At 40.5% G+C, this 13,801-nt stretch overlaps 1 protein-coding gene across 1 annotated transcript; it reads right to left on the reverse strand.

Annotated features, from left to right (window-relative positions):
* Positions 1 to 367: 367 nt before the first annotated feature.
* On the reverse strand, positions 368 to 13,701 carry LOC134573628 (zinc finger protein 37-like). Its single transcript, XM_063433412.1, has 9 exons — positions 13,639 to 13,701; positions 13,143 to 13,245; positions 12,246 to 12,305; positions 9,439 to 9,586; positions 8,943 to 8,996; positions 5,440 to 5,493; positions 4,463 to 4,570; positions 3,486 to 3,575; positions 368 to 1,868 (listed from the first exon to the last, which is right to left on the reverse strand). Exons 2-9 carry the CDS (start codon positions 13,227 to 13,229, stop codon positions 1,030 to 1,032), a joined length of 1,440 nt encoding a protein of 479 aa, XP_063289482.1. The 5' UTR covers positions 13,230 to 13,245; positions 13,639 to 13,701; the 3' UTR covers positions 368 to 1,029.
* Positions 13,702 to 13,801: the final 100 nt, after the last annotated feature.

Raw genomic sequence — 13,801 nt, forward strand, 5'->3', positions numbered from 1 at the left:
TTATGAGACAATGGTTCCAAGTACCATTACAACCTATGCTCCTTGTCTCCCAGTAAACAGTTGCCAAGAACTACAGCAATTTCTAAACATCGCACAGCTATAAGCCTGTCCCCCTATGTACTCCCACCTCTATACATCCAAATGTTTTGTATGCTATAAAAAAAACCCTTTCTCCTAATAGACTTCTTCACAGCTTACTGTGAGTTAGTGCCCTCACATCGGACTGCTCCACAAAAGGACTAACTACAAAAGGAAAAGTAAAGGTATTTTTAACCCCTTAAGGACCAAACTTCTGGAATAAAAGGGAATCATGACATGTCACACATGTCATGTGTCCTTAAGGGGTTAATCAATATTTTTCTTGCAGATATTTTGAATGCAAAATTTACTGCAATCAAAATAATAGGCGTCTCTGCCAGCCCTTTCACCCCTACTCTAAACAGGCTAACTCTCAACCATAGTAATTCCAAATCAAGAAAACGTCAAGACTCTATGAATGACAACAGAGGTGGCTCCCCACCATTCACACATTACAATATACCTCAGTGTAGCCCATGTTGCCAGCCTAAGCCGTCTGTCTTCCACAAAAAAAAAACATCCAACGAGAAAAATAAATGATACATGCATCACTTCATATGAACTCATCATACTATTGTAGACTCTCTCTATTAATATTAGCATGGTCTGTACGAAGTTACCTACTACACAACCAACCACAAGTAGTCTTCTGTTGCCAAGACATTCCTAAAACAACCATTTTCTTTAGACAGTCTCTATCCCTCCTAGTTTATCTCCATAACCGTATCTCTCCCTTCCCTGATACCGCTCAGGAGGTATTGCCGATGCAGTCTATTCAATAAATCCATAAAACAGGATTTCTTTTTTTTTTTGTTTTAACAGTTTCAGTGGTCACACAAAGAGTGCCTGCAGAAACACTGTAACTATGTAGTGTTGCATATGTGCCCTGCCATAATGTCCCATTATATATACACAGTACCTATATATTATAAACACCTTTTCTTATTGTAGCTAGTTGTCCTGAGAAGGCCTCTCTGTGTGAATTCTCTGATGGGCAGTAAAATTATATTTGGAATAAAAGTGTTTTCCACATTTAAGGCAAGTGTAAGGTCTCTCTTCTGAATGAGTACTTTGGTGTTTACGTAGATTTGACTTATCTGTGAAGCACCTCCCACAATGAGGACAAATGTGTGGCCTCTCCCCTGAGTGAATCCTCTGATGTGTGATGAGATACGATTTGTATGCAAACCTCTTTCCGCATTGATTGCAGCTGTGGGGTTTCTCTCCGGTGTGTGTTCTGAGGTGCGTTGTAAATTGAGATTTGTAGGTAAACTGTTTCCCACACAAGTTACATCGATGACGTTTCCTACTACTATTTGTCCTTTGATAAACAGAAAAAATTGGTTTGGTCCCAGACTGGACCGTGCTTTCATTACGACCAAGAGGCTTCTCAACCGCATGGGCTCGCTGATGTTTAATTAAATTGGATTTATAATCAAAGTCTTTCCCACAGTCATTGCAAGCATAAGGCTTCCCGAGAGCGGATACAGGACGATCTGCTGAAGCCAACATTCCAGTGGAACTCTTTGCACATCCACTGACTGCATGTTTCGTTTTCAAAGGGACCTCAATGCGGTCACTAGTCACGGTCTTATTTAAAGCACGTATGGCTTGTTCACATTTATAAGATCTATATGTAGATGTAACATTTCTGATTTGAAGTGAATCTAACAGGTTAGAAGGCATTCCTCCAAAGTTCTCTTGAAATCCAGAGGGCTGGACCGTACCATCTTCCTGTATGAACTCTGCCACATGGGATTCTTCTGACAATTTCTTGCTCATCGGTCCATCTGTCAGAAATGAGTGGTATATATTTTAAATGTTACTTCATATGGAAATATAAGCAGGAAAATGCTCTGCAGGCCATAAGGATTTTGACAGTAACCAAAGCTTTGTTTTATTTGGCTCTGTACGTAAGCATGCTAGATTTGAAATGAAGCAATGACTAATAGGATGAATTAAAGACATCATTAATTTGGGGCCCTTAACCTTACTTAATTTTTTTACGGGGTAAACTCTAATTGATGAGTAGGTTAATCAACTGTTACTAGGCATTAGTTCATGCACAAAACAGTTAAAGGAACACTATAGTCACCTAAATTACTTTAGCTAAATAAAGCAGTTTTAGTGTATGGATCATGCCCCTGCAATTTCACTGCTCAATTCACTGCCATTTAGGAGTTAAATCACTTTGTTTCTGTTTATGGAGCCCTAGCCACACCTCCCCTGGCTATGATTGACAGAGCCTGTATGAAAAAAAACTGGTTTCACTTTCAAACAGATGTAATTTACCTTAAATAATTGTATCTCAATCTCTAAATTGAACTTTAATCACATACAGGAGGCTCTTGCAGGGTCTAGCAAGCTATTAACATAGCAGGGGATAAAAAAAATATTAATTAAACAGAACTTGCAAAAAAGAGAGCATAAATAGGGCTCTCTTTACAGGAAGTGTTTATGGAAGGCTGTGCAAGTCACATGCAGGGAGGTGTGACTAGGGTTCATAAACAAAGGGATTTAACTCCTAAATGGCAGAGGATTGAGCCGTGAGGTTGCAGGGGCATGTTCTATACACCAAAACTGCTTCATTAAGCTAAAGTTGTTCAGGTGACTATAGTGTCCCTTTAAGGAGAAAATGTTCCATGTAGGGATTCTAAATACCATTTGCATTTGGAGTCTGTTGCTGTTGTCTCCTAACATTGGTATAACTAAAAGTGTCGAATGCAACAACAGAGGATATAATAAGGCTACAAAATAAATCTGACTAATCTGACATGGCAAACAGGAGTTTTAACACTAAATATTGAACTATAACTGAAATGAACTAAAAACAGAATTGTAAAAATGTGTGCAAAAATTGACTAGCTGCGATTAAAGCAGATTTCAAGAACTTTACAATCAGTAGTTTCGTTGTTTCGTTTTTGTTTTCAATTCATTATATTTTGTTTGAATACATCTTTAGGTGTTTTAGAATTTAACATGTGACATGTTGTGAGATTTTGGGTTACACAGTATGCTTAACTCCGTATCATGAGCTATTATCATTGATGTACAGATATATCAAAGTAAAGTCGAAGTGTGTTAAAACATGGATGATGGATAATGAAAGTAGGAACGTAGATTGGGTCTCTGTCTACGATCGGGGCGGGGGGGGGGGGTGGGGGGCGTATTGGCACTTACGGGAACGATATAACTGGGAAACGTGTGAAAATTTGGACATTTTAGACCATAAGAAAAGTTGTGTATGAAGTTGTTTGCGAGCAAGGCTGTTGAATTTTGCCAATTCAGATATTTTAACCCATTTTTTCCAATATGTGTGTTTTATAATTCGCTATTTAGTAAATAAACAAATTAGAATTTCCATCTGTGATGCCTGTCCAATAACTTCTAATGGAAATTTCACTCACCTCTGCCGGTGTCTGCAGCGATATCAAGAGTTTCAATGTCCTGTTCAGCTCTGTGGCTTGATATAGTGTTGGTATCTCCTTGGAGTCCTTCTAATTGCAATAAAAGTTATGAAAACACATCAGTTTCGAAATTCAGCTTCAACTGATACGGAGCTTTTTTTTTTTTTTTTTTTTTTTTTTTTTTAATCTCACTTATCTGCAGGTCTCTTGGTGGGGTTCTACAGAGCAGTCTATCACATGGGGAATTGGTCATATAGACAGGTATATCACTGTCCAACTGGTCCTGTCAAACATTAGGTCCAGAAGACATATCTGACAAATATGGGCAATTTTAACTTCTGCAAAGGAGTTAGAACGTATCAATGCCCTTGATTTACACACACCTTTGGTGTTTAAAGCATAGTTGATACTTATTTTTCTGCATTTTCTGACATAATCATCATGTGCTCCTGATATACAGTATTTAGTTATTGCCACTTTAGTCTTGTGAAAGGTATTGATGATGAGCTGAAAAGTAGCTATATCAATGACTAAGAAAGGTTTGCCTTGCCCATAGTGCAACTAAAACCATCTGTTATTCAAAAATATACATTTGATTATTGACTAGAGAGCTAGTCATTTTTGGCCTATTTTGTTAGAATTGCAATAACTTTTCAATTAAACATTTTAGAGTGTTTTACAGAATGTATATTTAATTAAAAATGCCAAGCGACAGGTCTGCTTTAAGGATATGATATAATAATGATGGATTTCAGCCCAAGGCCCTTGATATAAGAAACCATATTTTTACATATAAAAATGGAAGAAGTCAGGAACATAGAGAAACGACAGAATTAAACGATACGTTTCAGATTATTGCTTAACGTAGCACAACACCCCAGGACTGCACCCATTTGTAATGATAAATACGGTGTCATATTGTATTCACAGATATCACAGTAAATCCCTCTGATCCATTATATTACATAGCATCACACCTGCACAGTTGTCTGGATCAATCTCCACCACCTGAATGTCCTCTTCATCAGAATCGCATTCACCTTCCTCACTTATTAATATCGTTTCTATTTTTTCATTAACGACTTCTGGGAAGAAGAGAAAAAAAAAAAAAAAACAGAGAGAAAGAATATATGAAATCTGTACAAACATTATCCCATAATTATGCACCGTTTCACATCACAACTGTTAGTAAAGACAAACAGATCTCTCACTGCTTTCCAACAGAGGTCCAGCGTGGCAGCCTCACATATCCCGATTATTATTCATTTATAGGAAACACAATGATAACGAGTATCAAACTCAACACACTATGCTGGCTATGTACATAGATTAGTTATGATTAATGTTCTATGAACGGAGCAGTAAAAATGGAAACTAATGGAATGTTTTTGTGATCTACTCCAGGTTTGGAACTTTGACTCAGAACTTCCAAAAAATAACCTATTAAAAAGACATTACAAATAATCTAATAACGAGTGCTCCCTTCACATGTAATAAAACATGCAGTTAATTTGTCTCCCAGCCCTCAGTTGCTTAATATAGCAGAGAATTGTAAAAAACTCAAATGTCTCCCTCTTGCCGTACAATCCCTGGTATGATGTATGTACACACCAAAGCAAATAAAGTCCACATTTTCTCATTGATTTTTATTAGGAAATATATTTACTGACTGGGCAAAAGCAAAGACAAAACAGGACTACATCCATGAGAAAACAAGTCTATAACTTGGCACCACACTATGCTGCAAATGTGTAGAGACATGTCAGGATATTTGAGAAGTCTATGTGTGACGGATGTTGAGATATGTGTGAAGGATTCTGGGATATGTGTAAGGCCTAAAGGATGAACAACAGCCACAAAATCAGTCCTGTAAATATTTACTTACAATAATAAAATAAAAACAGAAGTGTTTATGGCAACATAATAATGCAGACAAAATGAATACAATATTCACCTTTTTGCAATCTGTTTTCTCTTTCTGAACTGTCCACAGTCTTGGCGCCTGTTCCTTATGGAGGAATTAAAAAAAAAAAGAAATTGCATTAACAAAAAACGAATGAGCTTTTAAATCATTACAAAAAAAAGTATTATATATATATTTTTACTTAAATCAACCAAATCAATGCACTATAACTACTTCAGATAATTTTAACAGAACATCCCACCCTCATAATAACTTAATTTTAATGAAGTTGTGTTTGGGTCTTGGGTCACTGGATAACATCTTACTTTAAAGTGACACTCCAGGCACCATAACTGCTACAGCTCACTGTAGTGGATATGGTACCTGGTACCCTCCACTGTAAGGAGTAAATCAGTTTTTGAACGGTTTAACTTTTTAACTGTGGTGTGCCTATGAGATGTAATAATGCCTATGAGATGTAAGGTTCCAAGCAAGAAAATGGACTGCTGCATCAACACCCACCATTTGAGACATTATAGTAGTAAGATTCACTATATTTTACTATAACTACTAAAACTATGAACTATAGTTTTTAAAGTGAAATGAGAGGTACTGGGCTATAGGATGCTTTGGTCATGCCAATTCTATCTTCTATGATGGCGATCACCATGGAAACTATTGGAATGTTCTTGTGTCCTGCTCCAGGTTTAGAACTTTGACCCAGAATTTCTATTCGAACAGAATCCAGTTGGTTAAAATAAAAGAATATTAAAGGGGGGGCGGGGCCAAGCCAGCAAAGCTGAGAAGTCACATGGAAGCTGGGCTCCTGCTGTAAATGCCACCATTCCACGAAAACTCACAAGAATTGAGACATAACAGTACCAGGAAGAGTCACCTATACCAGGGGAGACCTGGTGACAAATCTGACACCCTCACTGAGTGGTCGGAAAATCGGAAGCCCATAATGGAAAGCCGAGGCCTACAGGGGAAGGAAGTGGGGAGAGGCGGCCGCTCTCCTCGCCCAGACACTAGGGGCACGGCTTTACAGATGCCCTGCTCCCCCCCAGGACCGGCGGGGGTTATCATGGTCGAACTCGGAAAAGCAACCTTCCAACAAAAGCCCCGGCGGAGGAGCCTTGTGAACAGCGGGGAGAAGCTAAGCGAAGCAACATGGCCGCCGCCACGTGTGACCGGTCCATAGAGACAAGGGATTTAGAGACTAGGCTGGACGGATTGTTCGCCAAGTTCTGGATGAAGCTGGCGTCCAGAGAGCAACAGGCAGGCACAAATACGCCAGCCGCAAAGCAGCCAACACATACCCGAACGGAACCGGTTCCACCGCGACTCCCTGGGACACACGGAGTAAGACGCAGACGGCAGTTACGTAGAGCCTGCGGGCCAAAGCGACAGCAATTACTGCACTTACTGATAGCAGTGGCAGGCCACAGAACCCACCCGACGAACCCTAACCAGAGGCTGAAGCACTCGAGGGCGACTCTGTGGAGGCCACACAATATCACAGGCGGGAAGAAGCCTGCACAAGCCTCACCAAACCATGTAGGCAGACACAGAGCAGAGGCAGGACCCGACCCAGGCAAACTCCTGAGCACATCCCGGACAAACCGCCAGGCGCACCTAGCCACCCAAGGGGCCAACGACATGAAAGGGACCGCACACTCTTCTTCCGAGCTGGGGGTTCACCAGGGGGTAACCCTCCCACGCCACCCATTTACCCGAGGAGACAGTCGAGCACCGGCAAATCCTTGGGCCCCCGACCCTGTTGATGGGGTCAATGGACATGTGGCAAGAGCCCCTACTAAGGCCTCTGGCCGAAAACACACGGTTCCCGGACACCAAACACCCAGAAAGAGCAGGCGGAGAGCTGGGAATCAGGAGAATCCGGGCAGACACAACGCTGAGAGCACCACGCCGGGCCACGGGGTGGTCTGCCTCCGGAAGCACGCTAGTGGCATCTGGTGAAGTGACCCAACAGCCCACACCCCAGCTACCAGACTAGATGCCGAGCAGGACTTGGGCTGCTCTAACACTGCTGTAACTATATGACCGCCTACGTCTCCTTTAATCTGATTTGGTTTAATCCCTTATTTTATTTTGCTAACTACCATGCATATATGATACTATACTGTCTGACCCAGCAATTAGCCTAATCTGTTTATGCAAGTTTAACATGTAATCTGGAGGCACAGTGTATCCGCTTGCCTCCCAGTATGTATGCGGCCTAACAACATAGAATATCATGCCTCAGGCACTGTAGGGCAGATTGCACAGGGCGTTTCATCACGTGACAGCAAGCTTCATGCCAGACTGCTCATAACGTAAAAATGTGCAGCATAATGCTGTTAGGCTTGTTTAATTTGATCCTGTTTGGTCCTCACATGTCAGCCTTAGTCTGTAATGCTTAACCTGCGTGCTCCTGCATCATCATATATACTGGAAGGGTCGAACATGCCATATGGTTTCCTCACGCAACCTGTCACAACAAGTTTATGCAAAGTGACTTCTAAAATATAAAAATGAGGCACTAACTGGATAGCAGTCTATGTACCTAATATATATAGTACTACTAACCAATCTATCCGCACTAGCCTGTTTAATTAACTAGTATAAGGCACTCATACTACCTATACTGTTACTAGAGCAACTTAAGTATTACCTTGACAAATGTACCTTACAGTTATAGGTGTGTTAACTATCTACTTATTCTTTACTAAAAAAAAAAAGAAAAGAAAAAAAAAAAAGAGGCAGATGCTTCGTGGAGATGACATTAACTGTATTGTTATACCCCCGTTTGGAATGTTTCTTCTGTTCCCATGCAACTCTATGCCTCAATAAAAGAAAGATTGACACAAAAAAATATTAAAGAGATATTCCAAATAATCTAACAACGGGTGCTCCCTTCACATGTAATAGGGCATGCAGTAAATTTGTCTCCCATCTCTCAGACGCTTAGTGACTTTGTCACCCCAAACTTACCGTTCTCCTATTGTTTCCACTGCTCTTTCAGAATCTGTTCTTATTTACTTCATTCCCGATCTAGTTCTCTTTAAGACATTACACAAAGTGGGGACTATTTTGTCTTGCGTATCTTTTCCTAAACTTGGCAATCTTAACAAAGGCTGGGGCTTAAAGCAAGCATCACCCTTTGTTAGCTTGACAAAGGAAGTGGACATTGCCTAAACCCCCACCCCTTTGTCACATTTTCACTCAAATGCCCCTTTCTTAGCTGTAGCATCCCTTGTATGATGTGGGCTTCATTTGTGTTACTTTTCCTCTGAGAGGATCGCTCATTGATTTCTATTTACTGACTGAGTAAAAGCAAAGAAAACTAGCTCACTTGGCAATACACTACGCTGCATGTGTGTAGAGTAGACATATGTCAGGATACATGTCAAGTCTTACGCTAGGCTGTGTGTGGAGGATTCTGGGAAATGTACAGGGCTTAAGGGATGAATAATAGCTAATAAGTCAGTCCAACAAAAAACAAAGTGTTTATGGCAACATAATAAGGCAGACAAAATTATGAAAATATTCACCTTTTTGCACTCTCTTTTCGCTTTCTGAACTGTTCACAGACTTGGCGTCTGTTCCTATTTAGGGGAATTAAAAAAATACATGCATGAATTGCGTTGACAAAAAAAGAAAAAAACTAAACACGCTTTTAACTGATCAGAATTATATATATTGTTGTTGTTTTTTTACTTAAATGGACAATCAATTCACTATAACTATTACAGTTCATTTTAAGGGAACATTCCACCCTCATAATAACTTGATCTCAATGAGTTTTATTTGGGGTTGACGTCCTTGCATACCACCTTACCTTAAAGTAACACTCAAACAAATCTATCAAGGATAAAACAATCTTCTAGAGCCAACTACAAAATAAGGATCATTCACCTTACAATAAAGCAGAAGGCCTCTAAACATTTAGCATATGGCAACAAAATAGCATGTGATAAATATGGGTTTTTATGCTTTATAACACGGTACAGTGGGTGCCTCTGTTATTTTGCTATTAAGTGGTGTTACCTGGTTTCTGCTTTGTGGGGATTTCCTTCTTACTATGTAACTGACGATCCTCTATCATCATTTCTGTGTAAATATCCTTGTGTGCTTCTATGTAGTCCCACTCCTCCATTGAGAAGTACACTGAAACATCTCCACATTTTATCGGCACCTGAAATGCACAGACCGTTACTTTATACATGATAAAATTGAAGCAGAAATTTATTCAAAGCAACTTGGGGTAAATTCAAAGGTTCAACTTTGAATAAATACAGAACATTTACAAACATCTTAACTCTAAACAACGTTGGATTTCCCCCCTGTCCTGGCATCGTACCAGGGGTTGCGTGGTTGTGATTATTAGCACCAAGAGCACCAGCAGAATTGCAATTTAGGCACAAGTTTGAAGATTATTCGAACATTTAATATTGAGAGTTGCAGTAACAGCTTAATAAATATTCTCCTCAGAGTCCCATTCAGTGACTCCAGCCAGCTAAGTGTTCATTAAAATGATTGTCACAGGTTGCAGGGTCTCTTAGCATCCCTTGATCACCGCTTCTCTAATCCTCCGCTGGTCCTGGATTCAGCTACAGCATACTGTGATTCTAGCCCTCTGTAACTTTGTAAAATTCCTCAATATAGTGGACGCAACCAGTCGTATTGGGTAAAACAAGAGTACTGTTTATTTCAGAGAAAAACACATGCATTTATCCCCCTACACACAGCAGGGGTCTCCATACCATTACACAAAAACTTTCACCAATGGGAATACAGAACAGGTCACAGATAAAGAACCACAAAACAACAAAGTGACTCCCCACAATAGCCACCACCTCCCCCTGTGCCAACACACCATGACAACAAAAGGTTATCCTGGCTGGACCTCCCCCCACCCCCGTCCCTTCAGAGTAAGCTCCGGCCACATCAACACAGCCCTGCGCTGTAGCAGACAGACCCGCTGGTGCTCACCCACAGTGCAGCATCTAACCTGACCAACACACAGAATACATTTCACACCTAACTATATTTTACAGTCTATCGAGCCGATGCCCCCCCCCTGTTGACCCACAGCTGCATACACAGACAAACACTGCTCCATGTAGAATACAGGCACACAACACAGCAACATCCTTCTAGACACATGGAAAACAGTCACAAAAATGTCGTTGCAAGCCTGTGGTCCGCGCCAAACAAATCAGGCCATCCATCACATATCACCCCCCATAGAAATAGGCAGAGCTGTGGCCAGACCCACGACGGGTCTGCAACACGTCTGTTGGACCACCCTGAGTCCACAGTCCAAGTCCTTGGGGGTCCAATGTGACTGGACAAGTAGGTGGGCCCATGTGGGCATGGTACTCAGTTACGGCGTTCCGTCACAATGATGCTATCACTTGAAGATAGAATCTTCATGTAAAATCTGTATAGACAGCGTGGGAATTCAGATGAAATTCCAAAGCAATTAGAAGAAGCAATGTACAAGTCATATCCACATCCTGCGTTTCACACATTGATGGCTGATGGGAGCAGATCCTGTATTGCATGTTTGAGACGCTCTATGGGGAGATCCAAGGTATCACAGGACGTACCACAGGCACCAACTTGTACTTTACCATTGCAGTAATGTACACAAGTGTCATGGCTCCTGGAAAATGAAGTCCACTAGATTTAGAAATAGATGATAGGGAACATTGCAGCAGGAAGGAGAGCATTGGAAATGTATAACTCACCTTCTACTGTCACAGTTGAGCCTAGAAATTACTCATTTGATAAATAGGTAGGTTTGTGTCTTGTCTCAACAAGAGTTTTAATTTAGATGTTGATAATTATTATTATTAATCATTAATATGCGTATGCGTCTTAAATAAGTATCTTGACACTAAGAATTTCCAACTCTAACCAGCAAAGTCATCCACCAGGACAACTGGCCATTGTTTTAGACGTAAGACCAGGACAATATTTCCTTTGGAATATGAATGACACAATCAAAATGTGGTGGAATTTCAGTGAATGTAAATTTAGTAGGCCGAGATTTCCACGTGGCATATGTGTATGTTGTGTCAGTTAGTTAGCTACACGTAGCTAGGATACTGTCATCAATGTACTGAGCATCTTCAGGAATGCAGGAACTGAAATTACACTTATTTCTCCTTTGTCTTGGATGAGCCATGTGGTCTGACCAGATGAGCAAGTCTATACTCTGCTCATTGATTGGTTAAAGGTATATGTGGGCGTAGCTATTAATGGGAGGAGTTATGGTACTATAAAAGGAATGTACTCCATGTATTTGGCTCTCAGATCTGTTTTGGAACGATAGTTCATCTGAGGCCCAATCGGTATGTTAATAAAGACTTCTTACTTCCTGAAGACCTGCATCCATCTCTCTGTGTTCGGCTTCTGTAGAGTTTACTCGGTAACAAAAATACACAATGAACAGATGAACAATCAAAATATTACACATTTATACCACACTCTAGGGTGCTTTTCTCATTCATAGCCCAGTCTCAAGGACACCTCTCTGGAAAGCAGAAAACCTGATTCAAAAGTTCACGCAGGCATAAGACGGTAAGGTCTGAAACAATATGGAGTCAAGTAAGGAGCGATATTGCGCTCAAACTACTCTCCCTCGACTCCAGTTATGTAACCTTGGGGATCCTTTGCAAAAAATGACCCCACGGCTTACAACACCACTTTACCAATAATTAGGAAATAGCCGGCAGAGAGAAAAGTACCATTACTTGGAACACGGAAACAGACAGAATAAGTGCAAATATTATTAAATTAAGCCTAGCTACCAAAGGAACTGAAAATTATATAAAGTAAAAGCTCACCTCGCCGGTCACCAGGTGAATGCTACTGTGCGGAGTCTTCTTCTTCACAATGACATATTCCTATACAATGAGATGGGACACATGTCAGACCTCATGAAGACAACATAATGACACATGTCAGACCTCATATAGACAACATAATGAGGGTGCAGAATCAGCAATCTACATTGCTCTTAACCCCTTAAGGACACATGACATGTGTGACATGTCATGATTCCCTTTTATTCCAGAAGTTTGGTCCTTAAGGGGTTAAAGGTGCATTATAGTCATCTAAACAACTTCAGCTTAATGAGCAGTTTGGGAGTATAGATCATGCCCTGCAGTTTCATTGCTCAATTCTCTGACATTCAGGAGTTATTTTAGTTTGTTTATGCAGCCCTAGGCACACCTCCCTGCATAATGAGAGGATCATCAGTTACCTGCATGTGACTTACACAATCTTCCTACACACATCCTGTAAAGAGTCATCTAATGTTTACACTTTCTTTATTGCAAATTTAGTTAATTTTATAATTTCTTATCTCCTGCACTGTTAATAGCCTGCAGGAGCCTCCAGTGTGTGATTAAAGCCCAATGTATACATAAGGAGGTATGCAGTTCTAAAGTAAGTTAACATCTGATTGAAAATGAAACCAGTTTATTTTTCAGTCATAGCCAGGGGAGGTGTGACTAGGGCTGCATAAAGAGAAACAAAAGTGATTTAACTACTAAATGGCAGAGAATTGAGCAACGAGACTGCAGGGGCATGATTTATACACAAAAACCGATTTGTTAAGCTAAAGTTGTTTAAGTGGCTTTTAGTGTCCCTTTAAGACACTTGCCCAACCATCTCAACATATGATGATGTGGTCAGTTATGGTCTGAAGAGTTACTGTAACAGTATGGCTCGGATCTCACCTCTCCAGTCAGCAGGTAGATAATACCCAGGGCATGATTCAGTATCCTTTCTGCCATCTTTGTCTTTTCATACCCCATCCCCTTCATTCTAAATTGGTGCAATCTACAAAATGAAAAGGGGGAGAGAAAAAAAAATCATAGAGGGGCTAGAAGTGTGAGTTTTTATATAAATATATATTCTAAGCCTCAACAAAGATCAGATGTATACAAGTCCAGGGAAGTAAGTGAATCAGATTCTTTATATCAGAAACATTTATTTCCTAATAGTCTGCTGTAGTTTGGGATCAGAGCTGCACATTACCCTCTCCCTGTCATTTTTGTGAATCCTAATTACTGGGAAGAAACACTTAGAATGATCAGAATTCTATCTAATAAAATCCAGCCATCCCTACAGAGTTAGTGCTAGGTTCACACACAATGCAATACTTGGTCTTAGCACAGACCCTGTGATTAGCATCCCATATCTCATATGAAGAGTTACAGCCTGAGACAATACCTTTAAACTGCAAGTTGCTTTCGGCAGGAAGTGAGGTTAAATGCTGGGCAAGACACAATAGTCACCATGCACTCATCCCCTAGGAATTCTGGGAATTGTGGTTCTAACTGCTCCAGGGACTGCAACACTGAACCCTGGCTGGACCCCAGCTCCCAGCATGCAT

The sequence above is a fragment of the Pelobates fuscus genome, chromosome 9, assembly GCF_036172605.1.
Source record: "Pelobates fuscus isolate aPelFus1 chromosome 9, aPelFus1.pri, whole genome shotgun sequence".
NCBI lineage: Eukaryota > Metazoa > Chordata > Amphibia > Anura > Pelobatidae > Pelobates > Pelobates fuscus.

Coding starts and splice junctions, on each gene's coding strand:
- LOC134573628 (XM_063433412.1), bottom strand. CDS start 13,229: ATGAAGGGGATGGGGTATGAAAAGACAAAGATGGCAGAAAGGATACTG. Junction 3,576..4,462: donor TGATCCAGACAACTGTGCAG/GTGTGATGCTAT, acceptor TATTGCAATTAG/AAGGACTCCAAGGAGATACC. Junction 1,869..3,485: donor CGCTGCAGACACCGGCAGAG/GTGAGTGAAATT, acceptor CATTTCTGACAG/ATGGACCGATGAGCAAGAAA.